This window comes from Schistocerca serialis, chromosome 5, assembly GCF_023864345.2.
Source record: "Schistocerca serialis cubense isolate TAMUIC-IGC-003099 chromosome 5, iqSchSeri2.2, whole genome shotgun sequence".
Lineage (NCBI taxonomy): Eukaryota > Metazoa > Arthropoda > Insecta > Orthoptera > Acrididae > Schistocerca > Schistocerca serialis.
In genome coordinates this window covers 576208514-576221452 of record NC_064642.1, presented here as the reverse complement: position 1 = coordinate 576221452, position 12939 = coordinate 576208514, and the positions used below count along the sequence as shown (strand labels likewise).

General features: G+C 42.1%; 1 protein-coding gene across 1 annotated transcript in view; it reads right to left on the bottom strand.

Annotated features, from left to right (window-relative positions):
* LOC126482109 (carboxypeptidase B-like) overlaps positions 1 to 12733 on the bottom strand; it is a 72757-nt gene extending 60024 nt beyond the window's left edge. Inside the window, exons 1-2 of the mRNA XM_050106085.1 lie at positions 12657 to 12733; positions 7162 to 7371 (exon numbers count right to left, since the gene is read on the bottom strand). Of these exons, the coding sequence (XP_049962042.1) occupies positions 7162 to 7371; positions 12657 to 12733 (287 nt within the window). The remainder of the gene's footprint in view (positions 1 to 7161; positions 7372 to 12656) is intronic.
* Positions 12734 to 12939: the final 206 nt, after the last annotated feature.

Genomic DNA, 12939 nt, shown 5'->3' with positions numbered 1-12939 from the left:
AAACTGCGATCGTAGCAGCAGCGCGGTTCCGGACTGAAGCGCCTAGAACCGCTCGGCCACAAAGGCCAGCTCACTTTTCTGACATACACAATACACGATAGCAAGCCTTCCTTCTTTCTTCAGTGCACATGTTTATGGGCTAACATAGAACTCGTAAGTACATGTTTTGCAAACGCGACCATTATGTTGTGCAAACGAACTGATAGCTGAAAATGAAACTGATAATATGCAGTACCAGTGCAAATAATAATTGGTTTCGGAGTTCTGGCTTCATTTGCTGTAGATACAAATACTCAAAGTGAAATTACATGGATTACGGGAAGTATCCTTTTCACATCACAACCTTCTCTTCTCGGTTATTCGAAATATATCAAGAAAAAACAAGTTGCATTAACGAGGTCAAATGTGTCGTATTACTAGAGCAAATACACATTCAAGAACAGAAAACCGTTCGAAATTGCCTTCCTGATGCTATGTTATTCATGTAAGCACTGTAATTTTTAGTATTTAAAAGAGCCGTTGCATGCACACGATACCAATAACGAACATGAAGCAATCGTAAACAGCAGTCTGCTAATGTTTCGGCCTTTTCAAAACGGCGACAGGTCCCGCCTACACCGGTTCCACAACAACGTACAGCGTAAGTCTATACTAACATCTCTCTTCTTCTTTTTACTTCCATGGTTTAACGTCTTGCCTATTTGCCGCTAACAACATCTGTGGCTATTGTGTGTATCTGTAGTTTAAAACGACGGAACGAAAACTGCAGCTTCAGTCCGTCGGCGCGCGCTGAAGATAGTCGAAAGGTATACGACGAAAGATTAAATAAAAGAAGAAACAGGGTTCATACGGCTGCACTCCCGACATTTAATGGTTCAGTTATTACACTGCCAAATAATGAAGACGAAGATTTCGTTCTTCTTTGCCGTGTCACCGGAAAACAAAAGTATCGTCCTTGTAATGGAACCAGAGTTTCAGTTAGTTTGGTGTCAGATCCCAGAGCCTATTGTACGAATTTTTCCGTAAAAATTTTTACCATAGCCGTGCTTAAGGACCTACTCGTGGACACTCATTCGTCTGTTCTTAAATCTGGCCGCTCCATTTGAAGTGAAGTGTCGTTGATCAGTATTTAAACAGCTCTCAAATATTGACAGGAAAAATTCGATTCAGCTGCTCCAATATCTCACTAAGCGGAACAATAGCAAATATTTTAGTAAGTGTTATACTTCCGGCCGTGAAAGTTAACATGTCACTATTACTATTATGAAATACATTTTATTGGTTTGTGACGTCTTAACCAGTATTAACCCTTCTCCTCTCCTTAAAAGGCTATGGATACATGCTCGTTTAGGTCATAGTTAGTTAATTGGTTTCATGTTCCGCGAATCATTTGCACGATAAATTGTAAAGATGTGGAAAGAGTCATTTTAGAATCACATCGCGAATTAATTTGTAATCATGGCTACATGTAGAACTTTTATAACTTTTCTTCTTTTTTTAGCCTGATTCGTATTTTAGGCTATAATACTCATAAACTGTCAAACATTATTATAATTTTAAATTTTGGTTTTATTTGATAATAAAAGGTTACATTTGTACCAGGATTATACAGTTTCGGAAATATTTCCACCCACTTTTTCGACAGAACTCTTATAGGTACTAACTTCTCTTCCTGTTCTCCGATAAGACTTGTCATCGAAACGTTAACACACGTGAAATACAACAGAATCGTTTCTGTTACATTACGGCAGGAAAAATGGCTCTAACTATTTCTGGATCCCACAGTCTTTGTTGATTCACCATACGCCTTACACACACCAGCCAATAATAACAAACATTCAAGCTTCAAGTGTGATTTTGTCTTATTGTTCTATTATCACAAACTTCTTGACGCTCATTAGTCACTTACACCATAAACTGTGAATATTTTTGTTCGCAAGAGAGTGAAACAACGATTTTATGTAATTTTATCAGGAGATAGCATATCTTATTGGACCGGGAGTAAGTTTTACAAAGTTTCCACTGAAAGTCCTTCCGGTTTGTAGAAAAGATTGTCAGTTCTACCTGCTACTTTTGTCTTTTGAATTAAGAACTCGTACCACTTGCAGTTTCCGTGTGAACTGTCCATACCTGAAGTGACTTCTGATTTAGATGTAGGACAAATTCAGTTGTCGATCTTACGATTTCCTTGTTCAGAAATGTTCACCTTACTGTTAGGTGCATTTATTAATGCTTCTAACAGCTCATCAGAAAGAATCGTTTCTTCACGACAGCCGCACCAAACGATTGATGAAACATTACTGTTAGCTATAATGCATTAATAATTTGAATCTAATGAACGACCTTCATTTATGTGTAACTTTATACATCACAACAATAAGCAAGCAGAGTCCTTCATTAAAAGAAAACAAAAAAAAAAAAACAACTACAGACATCAACAAAAGTTTTGTATCACCCCTTTATTTAAAAATATAAGTAATAATATCGGCACGGAATTTACTAGTTTTGAAACATGCGTATACATTCGTCTGAAATATGTCCAGCTCACCAAATCAGAAAAACATTTGTGTAACGACAAAATCGTCTGTTTCCCATTATTTGTCTTTTTTCGCAACACTTCTGAGCAACATCAGTATGTGGTGCTCGGGTGCAGGCTTCACTCCGCCGTGGCATACCATCAATGAGATCAAATTGTTCCACTCTTCATAGTCGATTCTGCATAAGTCGCACAGAGAACGTGGTCGTTTCAAACGTCAAAAAATAGCTCGTGTTTATCGATCCCACACATGTTCGATTGGGTTTATGTCCGGGAGAAAGGCAGATTATGGTGATCCTACCATGCTGAAAGAACGTATTCACGAAGAAAGCACGATGATCATGCGAGGTGCATTATGTGATCAAAAGTATCCGGACACCTGGATGAAAATAAAATGCAAGTTCGTGGCACCCTCCATCGATAATGCTGCAGTTCAATATGGTGTTGGCCCACCCTTGGCCTTGATGACAGCTTCCATTCTCGCAGGCATACGTTCAATCAGGTGCTGGAGGGTTTCTTGGGGAATGGCAGCCCATTCTTCACGGAGTGCTGCACTGAGGAGAGGTATCGATGTATGTCGGTGAGACCTGCCACGAAGTCGGCGTTCCAAAACATCCTAAAGGTGATCTATAGGATTCAATTCAGGACTCTGTGCAGGCCAGTCGATTATAGGGATGTTATTGTCGTGTTACCACTCCGGCACAGGCCGTGCATTATCAACAGGTACAGACGAATGACGCAAGCGACATCCAATCACCTGACCACGTTCGAAGTCCGGAGTTCCGCTGAGCGACCCATTTTGCTCTCACGATGTCTAATGACTATTGAGGTCTCTGATATGGAGTACCCGGCAGTAGGTAGCAGCACAATGCAGCAAATATGAAACACGTATTTTTCTGGGGCTGTCCGGATACTTTTGATCACATAGTGTACTATCCATCAAGATAAAAATGGCACTAAAATGTTGGCGATACAGGCCCATTATTTATTGTAGAATGTCTTCCGTGTACGTAGAGCAGTGGGATTGCTCTCAACAACCATGAAGGGTGTACGGTGGCTATATATAGAACCAGCCAAGAATATCACTCCGCCACCACTTTGTTGCTCCTGTGGCAGACAGTGTTGGAGGTGTTCAGTAATACCTGCTGTATCCACACACGTTGTCTGCGATTATAGAATGCAAACAGACCCGAGTGCCATCCATAAACAGCACCTGACGCCAGTCGTGCGGTGTCCATTCTGTTTAAGTTGTTGGCCACTTGTAACGAAGTCCATGGTGTTGTGGTATACAACATGGCGCTCGCCATGGTAATTCTGTACATCCTTCAGCCTCTCGAATGCCCAATTCAGTTCTAGAGCACTAAGTCCATGCTTGTTTGAGTCAAAGGTCTTATACAACGATCATCCTGTACACCTGTCGAACGTGGACAGCCTGCGTGGTGTAAGTCCTCAACGCTGCCCGTCACTTGGAACCGATTCCATGACCACACAATATCACCTTGACTCCTGTGCACACGCTGAGCTACTTCCCTGATTGATGAACCTTCTGCGCGAACATTATGCAGACCCATTCGTTGGTCGCGATTGTCCTTCGTCACGTAATGGACGTTCACTGCACAGAGTGCTACAGAGATGATAATGAATTGCTGAATTAAATTAGGAAATAGGACGCTTAAAGTAGTAAATGAATATTGCTATTTGGGGAGCAAAATAACTGATGATGCTCGAAGTAGAGAGGATATAGAATGTAGACTGGCAATGGCAAGGAAAGCATTTCTGAAGAAGAGAAATTTGTTAACATCGAGTATAGATTTAAGTGTCAGGAAGTCGTTTCTGAAAGTATTTGTATGGAGTGTAGCCATGTATGGAAGTGAAACATGGACGATAAACAGTTTAGACAAGAAGAGAATAGAAGCTTTCGAAGTGCAGTGTTACAGAAGAATGCTGAAGATTACATGGGTAGATCACATAACTAATGAGGAGGTATTGAATAGAATTGGAGAGAAGAGAAATTTGTGGTTCAAAATGGTTCAAATGGCTCTGAGCACTATGCGACTTAACTTCTGAGGTCATCAGTCGCCTAGAACTTAGAACTAATTAAACCTAACTAACCCAAGGACATCGCACACATCCATGCCCGAGGCAGGATTCGAACCTGCGACCGTAGCGGCCGCTCGGCTCCAGACTGTAGCGCCTAGAACCGCAAGGCCACTCGAGCCGGCAACTGTGAGTTCCATACTCGACATTGCAAACACACGTAATGAAGAATTATTTGAAGTTAAAGGCGTTTAAACTTCCGTTTGCAAACGAAATGAGTGATAATATCATGCAAAAACATCATCAGGCTTGTAGGCGAATGCTCGACATCTTTACAACTCTTCCTACATGGGGGAAACTATTTTTCTCGAACGAGTGTGTAATATATCTTAGTAAAAAGGCAAGAAACATTTATTTCTAAAGTTAAGAAGGCCCACATTTTTATGAAGGACCTGAACTCAGCCCTTCATCTACCCAACTGGTAGGTCAATATTTTTTCAATGGCGCTGTGAATCACATCACGTTACGTGATTTGTATGAACCACATCTGCAGAATCGGGGGCTACTCGCTCGTATATGTTTCCAGTAGGTTCGAGCACCAGTCCATTGTGTTATTGCCGTTAGAGACTATCTCAAGGAGATATTTCCTGATAAGTGGATTTGACATACTTCTGTCCACTTTCGTGAACGTTTGGAGTGGCTAGCACGATGTTCTGAGCTTAGATCTTGCGACTATGCATTATCGGGGTTCATACAAAAGGTTGTTGCCAAACGTTACGAGATAGTTGAAGAACTTAAGAATGCTGCTCGACATGTATTTACTGCCTGCCTCCAGGCAAGCAATGTTCAGAATTTCACATTGCGCATAGAGGACAATCATACTCTGTTATAAAAAATATAGTGTACAAACAACAGTTCGGAATAAATAATGGTGGATAGTGACACTACCTCAAAGTTGTCGTCTGGTATAATCACACATTAATACAATGGAACCATCTGTGAATACGCATACATGCAATAACGGGTAATGGGTCTTTGTATTCACTCTGTGCTGTTCCACAGACATCTTTCATGCAACCCTAATGGTGCTTTACTTTCAAGTGAAAGGCTGAAAACCGTTCCCGCAGTGCGGCGTGATCCCAATAGGTAGTGCTTACAATAACTGCTTGTACGTTTACAAACAACTTCAGGGGTGACCTTCCGATCGGTACAATAGCAACACATCCGCACGAGAAAACGGCACGATTCAAAACTTTTATTGATGCATGTTTTTGTACATTTGTCTGCACCTTTGGCGTAGATACCCCAATGTCGTGATCTGTCATCTTGTGACACTGCATTATAAGTGTTCATTAAGGGGGGTAGGACGTCAAACGGGCCGACTCGGAGCAGGAGAGGCATCGCAGGACATTTTAATTTCCAGTGTCTATACTTTTACAAATAAATTCATAAAACTTTGTCAGCATCACCAGGAAGGATTCAGGATTCACACTCATAGCAGTTGAAGTTCGAAAACATAACAAAATATTGTTTTTTAACTTGTGAAATTTCATCATTTTTTCACTTACTAATGGCTGCATTTGTTGCTATAGGTACACTTTTCTTCATAAGTTACAGAGATTCTTCGATGAATTTTGCACAGCATACATAGCATACTTACTGGTGTATGAATTTATTTAATTTATGAAAAAAATTATGATCTGTTGTATTTTTAACTTCATGTTTAGAAAAAACACAAATGTTGTAGTTAATTACCTCAATTTTTGCCACAGTTTTTAATAGATTTGGAAAATTATAGAGTTTCGTACACCTTTAAGTGTGGTTTGTATGCTGTGCAAAATTCATCGAACCATCTCTCTTACTTATGAAGAAAAGTGTACCTATAGGAACAAATGCTGCTGATGACTGGGTGTTGTGTGATGTCCTTAGGTTAGTTAGGTTTAAGTAGTTCTAAGTTCTAGGGGACTGATGACCATAGATGTTAAGTCCCATTGTGCTCAGAGCCATTTGAACCATTTGAACAAATGCTGCCATCAGTAAGTGAAAAAAATGATGAAATTTTACATGTAAAAAAAAATTACTTCGTTATGTTTTTGAACTTCCACTGCTATGAGTGTGAATTCTGAATCCTTCCTGGTGATGCTGAAAAAGTTTTATGAATTTATTTGTAAAAGTATAGACAGTGGAAATTAAAATGGTCTGTGGTGCCTCTCCTCCTCAAAGTCGGCCCGTTTGACGTCATACTCCCCTTAAACGGAAGGTGGTTGCCACACGTTACAAGAAAGGCAGATAAAGACAAAGTTTTAATGCTAACTTATGTAGATGGTATGAATTTTTAAACACTCTGGTCAAGGGCACAAGAGTAATAAATTAAGCTATAACAAGGGGGAGGAACCCCATTTCTTTTCATTTTTAGTCTTAATCTGTGCAGAAGAAACCAAGCCATTAAGTTTCGATCGCTGGTATTTCAGTATAATGACGTCATGGAAAATCAAACTCCTCTCCAGGTCATATTGACCGGAAGGTAACAGCAGGCTGTATGGAATAAATTCGTTTATTGTACGTTGATAAGAGGCTGGAATACATACTCTTCGAGATCGGCGATGAGCAGCTCGTGAGGCACACTGTGGCGGTCGAGGTGTTGACGGAAGGAGTGGAGCAGCTGCGGCGGCACACTCACGTCCACAGGGTGGCCGGCGAGGTGGGCCCGCGACCAGAAGTCGAGGCCCCTTCTGCCCCTCAGGGCCGCCACCGCCGCCAGGTGCTCCTCCGCGGGCTTCAGCCGGTAAACTTGGTGCCTGTCAACAGCGCGCCACCTATTAGACCATCCCCGTTTCTGCTTCCTCGAGGCAACACTGGGCAGCTCGTAACAGGTCCAGAATAAAAATAAGTGTACCAGACTTTCGTGTATACATACTGCCCTACAAAAATAGTGAAGCATTCAGAAGACCCAGTCAGCTGTCAACAAAGAAGTCGGACGCGTACTTGTCATCAGTAGAAGGTACGGGGGGTGTTCGATTAATAAAACAGAAATTTCTTTTCTGAAAGCAAGTTGGTTTTATTCGGGATTCCAGTACGCCACATTATTATCCACTCGTTTGGCTGCAAAACCCTATTTTTCAACATAATCTCCGTTAATTGCAAAGGCATTATGCCACGTTACTCATGGCAGTACTCAACTGGTCGACGTCGGACCAACGGCTTGGTGCATCGATAACCAAACAATCGTCCACGTACTGCTTCCCGCAGAGTGCATCCTCCATTGGACCAGACAGATGGGAGACGAAGGCGCGAGATTCGGGCTACAGGGTGGATGAGAAAGAACGGTCCAACGAAGTTTGCGAGCTCCTCTCTGATACGCAGACTTGTTTGGAATCTTGCCTTGTCATGGAGATTGAGAAGTTTGTTTGCATTTTTGTGGTGAAGGACAGGCACTCTGAAGCTTAGCTTGCATTTATCGCGAATCTCTTGCCCCACGTAAAGTCCCGAGCGACTGGAAAAAAGCGCAGGTGACGCCTGTATATAAGAAGGGTAGAAGGACGGATCCTCAAAATTACAGACCAATATCCTTAACATCGGTTTGTTGCAGGATTCTCGAACATATTCTCAGTTCGAATATAATGAATTTCCTTGAGACAGAGAAGTTGCTGTCCATGCATCAGCACGGCTTTAGAAAGCATCGCTCCTGCGAAACGCAACTCGCCATTTTTTCACATGATATCTTGCGAACCACGGATGAAGGGTATCAGACGGATGCCATATTCCTCGACTTCCGGAAAGCGTGTGACCCGGTGCCACACTGCAGACTCCTAACTAAGGTACGAGCATATGGGATTGGTTCCCAAGTATGTGAGTGGCTTGAAGACTTCTTAAGTAATAGAACCCAGTACATTGTCCTCGATGGTGAGTGTTCATCGGAGGTGAGGATATCATCTGGAGTGCCCCAGGGAAGTGTGGTAGGTCCGCTGTTGTTTTCTATCTACATAAATGATCTTTTGGATAGGGTGGATAGCAATGTGCGGCAGTTTGCTGATGATACTGTGGTGTACGGGAAGGTGTCGTCGTTGAGTGGCTGTAGGAGGATACAAGATGACTTGGACAGGATTTGTGATTGGTGTAAAGAATGGCAGCGAATTCTAAATATAGATAAATGTAAATTATTGCAGATGAATAGGAAAAAGAATCCTGTAATGTTTGAACACTTCATTAGTAGTGTAGCGCTTGACACAGTCACGTCGATTAAATATTTGGGCGTAACATTGCAGAGCGATATGAAGTGGGACAAGCATGTAATGGCAGTTGTGGGGAAGGCGGATAGTCGTCTTCGGTTCATTGGTAGAATTTTCGGAAGATGTGGTTGATCTGTAAAGTAGACCGCTTATAAGACAGTAATACGACCTATTCTTGAGTACTGCTCGAGCGTTTGGGATCCCTATCAGGTCGGACTGAGGGAGGACGTGGAAGCAATTCAGAGGCGAGCTGCTAGATTTGTTACTGGTAGGCTTGATCATCACGCGAGTGTTACGGAAATGCTTCAGGAACTCGGGTGGGAGTCTCTGGAGGTAGGGAGGCGTTCTTTTCGTGAATGGCTACTGAGGAAATTTAGAGAACCAGCATTTGAGGCTGACTGCAGTACAATTTTACCGCCGCCAACTTATATTTCGCTGAAAGACCACAAAGATAAGATAAGAGAGATTAGGGCTCGTACAGAGGCATATAGGCAGTCATTTTTCCCTAGTTCTGTTTGGGAGTGGAACAGGGAAAGAAGACGCTAGTTGTGGTACGAGGCACCCTCCGCCACGCACCATATGGTAGATTGCGAAGTATATATGTAGATGTAGATGTAGAAGTCGTTTCTTCAGTTTCCTGAGGGTAGCACACTACACTTTAATACTGATCGTTGCAAAATGAGGGACGACAACAAACAGAATAACCCGCTCAGAACCACAAAAGACCGTAGTCACGACTTTGACAGCTTAGGGTGTGGCTTTTTACTTTTTCTTCGAAGGAAAGGTAGTGTGGCACCATTCCATCTATGACCGTTTTGTTTCCGGCTCGAAGTGACGAACCCATGTTTCATTTCCTGCGACGATGTTCGACAAATAATTGCCACGATCAGCTTCGTAACGCGCGAGCAACTCCGCAAGATGGTCCTTTGTTGCTCTTTATTGTCTTCTGTTCCGTGGCGAGGAACACAGCGAGCTCACACCCTTGAGTACCCCAATTGGTGGACAAGTGTGTCAACTCTGTCAACAGAGACGTCCAGTTGTGCAGCGAGGTGTTTGACTGTGATCCGTCGATCATCTCGAATGAGAGTGTCGGCACGTTCCAACATTGCACGTGTCACAGCTGTCTGTGGCCGGCCGGCACGCAGGAGATCGGACAGGTTTGCGCGACCTCGAAAACAGACGCTTCGCCCAAAGACTCACCTTGCTTTTATTCACTGCCAGGACTTTGTAAACATTCTGCAAGCTCCTATAAATAGCTGCGATGCTCTGCTTTTCCGCCAAAGAAAGCTTAATGAGAACTGTCTGTTTGGAATGCACCTCCGTTACAAGCGTCATTTTGAAGGCAACGTATAGCGCTGTAACCTATCGGAAATTCATGAAAGAATTGGGACTGAAGCTGTTTGCTGATGACACCAGCTTAGTAGCGAAGAATCTTGTGTGTAATATTGAAACAGTATCAAATAATGTAGTTCATGAAATATGTTCGTGGCTTGTGGAAAATAATTTGATGCTAAATCACAGTAAGACTCAGATTTTACAGTTTCTAACTCACAATTCAACAAGAACCGATATTTTGATCAGACAGAATGGGCACATTATAAGCGAGACGGAACAGTTCAAGTTCCTAGTCGTTCGGATAGATAGTAAGCTGTTGTGAAAAGCCCATGTTCAGGATCTTGTCCAGAAACTAAATGCTGCTTTATCTACCATTAGAACAGTATCTGAAATAAGTGACAGTTCAACACGAAAAGTAGTCTACTTCGCATATTTTCATACGCTTATGTCGTATGGTATTATTTTTTGGGGTAATTCTTCTGATTCAAAAAGGGTATTTTTGGCTCAAAAACGGGCTGTGTAAGTTCGAGAACCTCTTGTCGACTCCTATTCAATAGTCTGGGAATTCTGACATTGCCCTCACAGTATATATTTTCTTTAACGTCATTTGTTGTTAGCAATATTAGCTTATTCCCAAGAGTTAGCAGCTATGACTCAGTTAATACTAGGCAGAAATCAAATCTGCATATGGAATGCACTTCCTTGACTCTTGTGCAGAAAGGAGTGCAGTATTCTGCTGCATCCATTTTCAATAAGCTACCACAAGAACTCAAAAATCTTAGCAGTAGCCCAAACACTTTTAAGTCTAAACTGAAGAGTTTCCTCCTGGCTCCCTTCTTCTATTCTGTCGAGGAGCTCCTGGAAGAGCTGAAAAATTAAGCAAATTCCAGTGTTACATTGTTGATGTTCTTTATTTAAACTTACGACTTGTCGCCTGAATATGTTTCTTATATTTCATTTTATCTGTTTCTACTATCGTGTTATAATGTCATGTATTGACTCGTTCCATGACCATGGAGACTTCTCCTTAATTTGGTCCCACGGAACAATAAATAAATAAATAAATATTTCACAATGTCCTACAATAAATTCCGCAATTCTTCAACCGAAATTGACCGAGAGAACAATGAGTTGCATTACTTGAACGCCCCTCGCAAAAGATGAGAGCTACAAACCTGTGTGACAGGTAGAATGGCCCACAGCGTTGATTACAGTTGTTCGTGTTTAGTTTTGTTATCAGGCCAGGTAGGGTACGTATGTTGTGTGAATGGCGTCAGACATCGATTGATCATTGTGAGGAACACTGAGATGCTACGTACTCGTTTGAGACAGTTCTATCAGCATCTGGCACAGTTTCAAAGGGACCTCAGTGTGGGTTTAGACTGATCGAGTCATGTAATTTCCAGAATTGTTTGATATTTGTATGTGACAGTGGCCCGGAAATGGACTATATGGGATTGTGAAGGCAAGCATACTTGTCTTCAAGGTTCCGCTCGATTATGTATGATCATCACAAGGGATATTCGCTGTACTGTGTACAAGCACAATGCAGCTGTCTCACATCTGCACCAGGCATCTGACAATAAGTAATGGACCCTCTCCAACATTCTATGTGCTACCGCTTCATTGATCGGAGACTAACAGCCTAGTGTGCCGTTAACACCACAACACAAATAGTTGTGTTTGGAGTGGTGCCATAATCGGGAATCACGAAGTGCTGAAAATGGCGCCGCATTGTGTCCACCAATGAGTCACGGTTCTGCAGTACTTCGGATAACAATCGTCGGCTAATATGACGACAACCTTGGGAAAGATCCAATTCGTCCAATATTTTGGAGAGATTCACCAGTGTTACTCTTGGCATCATGGTATGGGAAGCAATAAAGCATGACTTCGAGTCAGGGCTAGTAGTAGTTAAGGGAGCTGTAAATAGCGAACATCCTGCGTCCTCATATGTGACGTCTCATATGACAGAATCGTGGCGACATTTTTGAACAGGACAGTGCTCACCCATAAATGCCTACCAATGCAATTAAGACAAAGGAATACAAAAAAGGAAAAGCAAGAAGCGATAGGTAACAAAGGGATAATACTTATGGGTCTACAAGAGTGATGCAACAAAATTAGGATTTAAATTTTATTGACTAAGGAAACTGCAGTGGCTCCTTACTTACACTTGGAGCAGAATTTGACGCTGGACGACACTCGAGTAAAAAATAAAAATAAAAAAAATGAAACTGAGGAGTTGACTGTTATAGTGGAAGTGCTAAAGCTATGGGCTAAAAAACAACAGAGGTGTCACGAAGAACTCAAAGAATAATGTATGTGAAAGACAGAAAGCCATCACGCAACGCATGGTATTGGATATTGAAATGATTTCTACGTTTTTGAGATAAACACTTCTACTCTAGGAAGAGAAATTTTTCTTTCAATATTTGAACTAATTGAGAAAGCAGTTGCACCTCCGTTGAGAGATTACCTTTAAATGGACCAATGAGAACGTGATATTTTTAACTCACCCCCGGTAGGAGACGGCTGCCAGCGCGGAAGCCAGCAGTGCTGCCAACAGCAGCAGACTCAGTCCCGAGGAGCGCATCTTAACGTTTGTCATCCGTGATGGATGCCCGCCTATATATACGCGACCTTATCAGTTCAAGTGAGTGTTTCCGTGATGCCTGCTTTCTTAACAGTCTCCCACGAATGTGCGGTGGAAAACGTTTTGTTTCACTTTGGTTTCGATAACTTCCAATGTCGGCTGCAGTTATTGAATTACTATTCTCTAGAGTGATTCAGTATATTTAC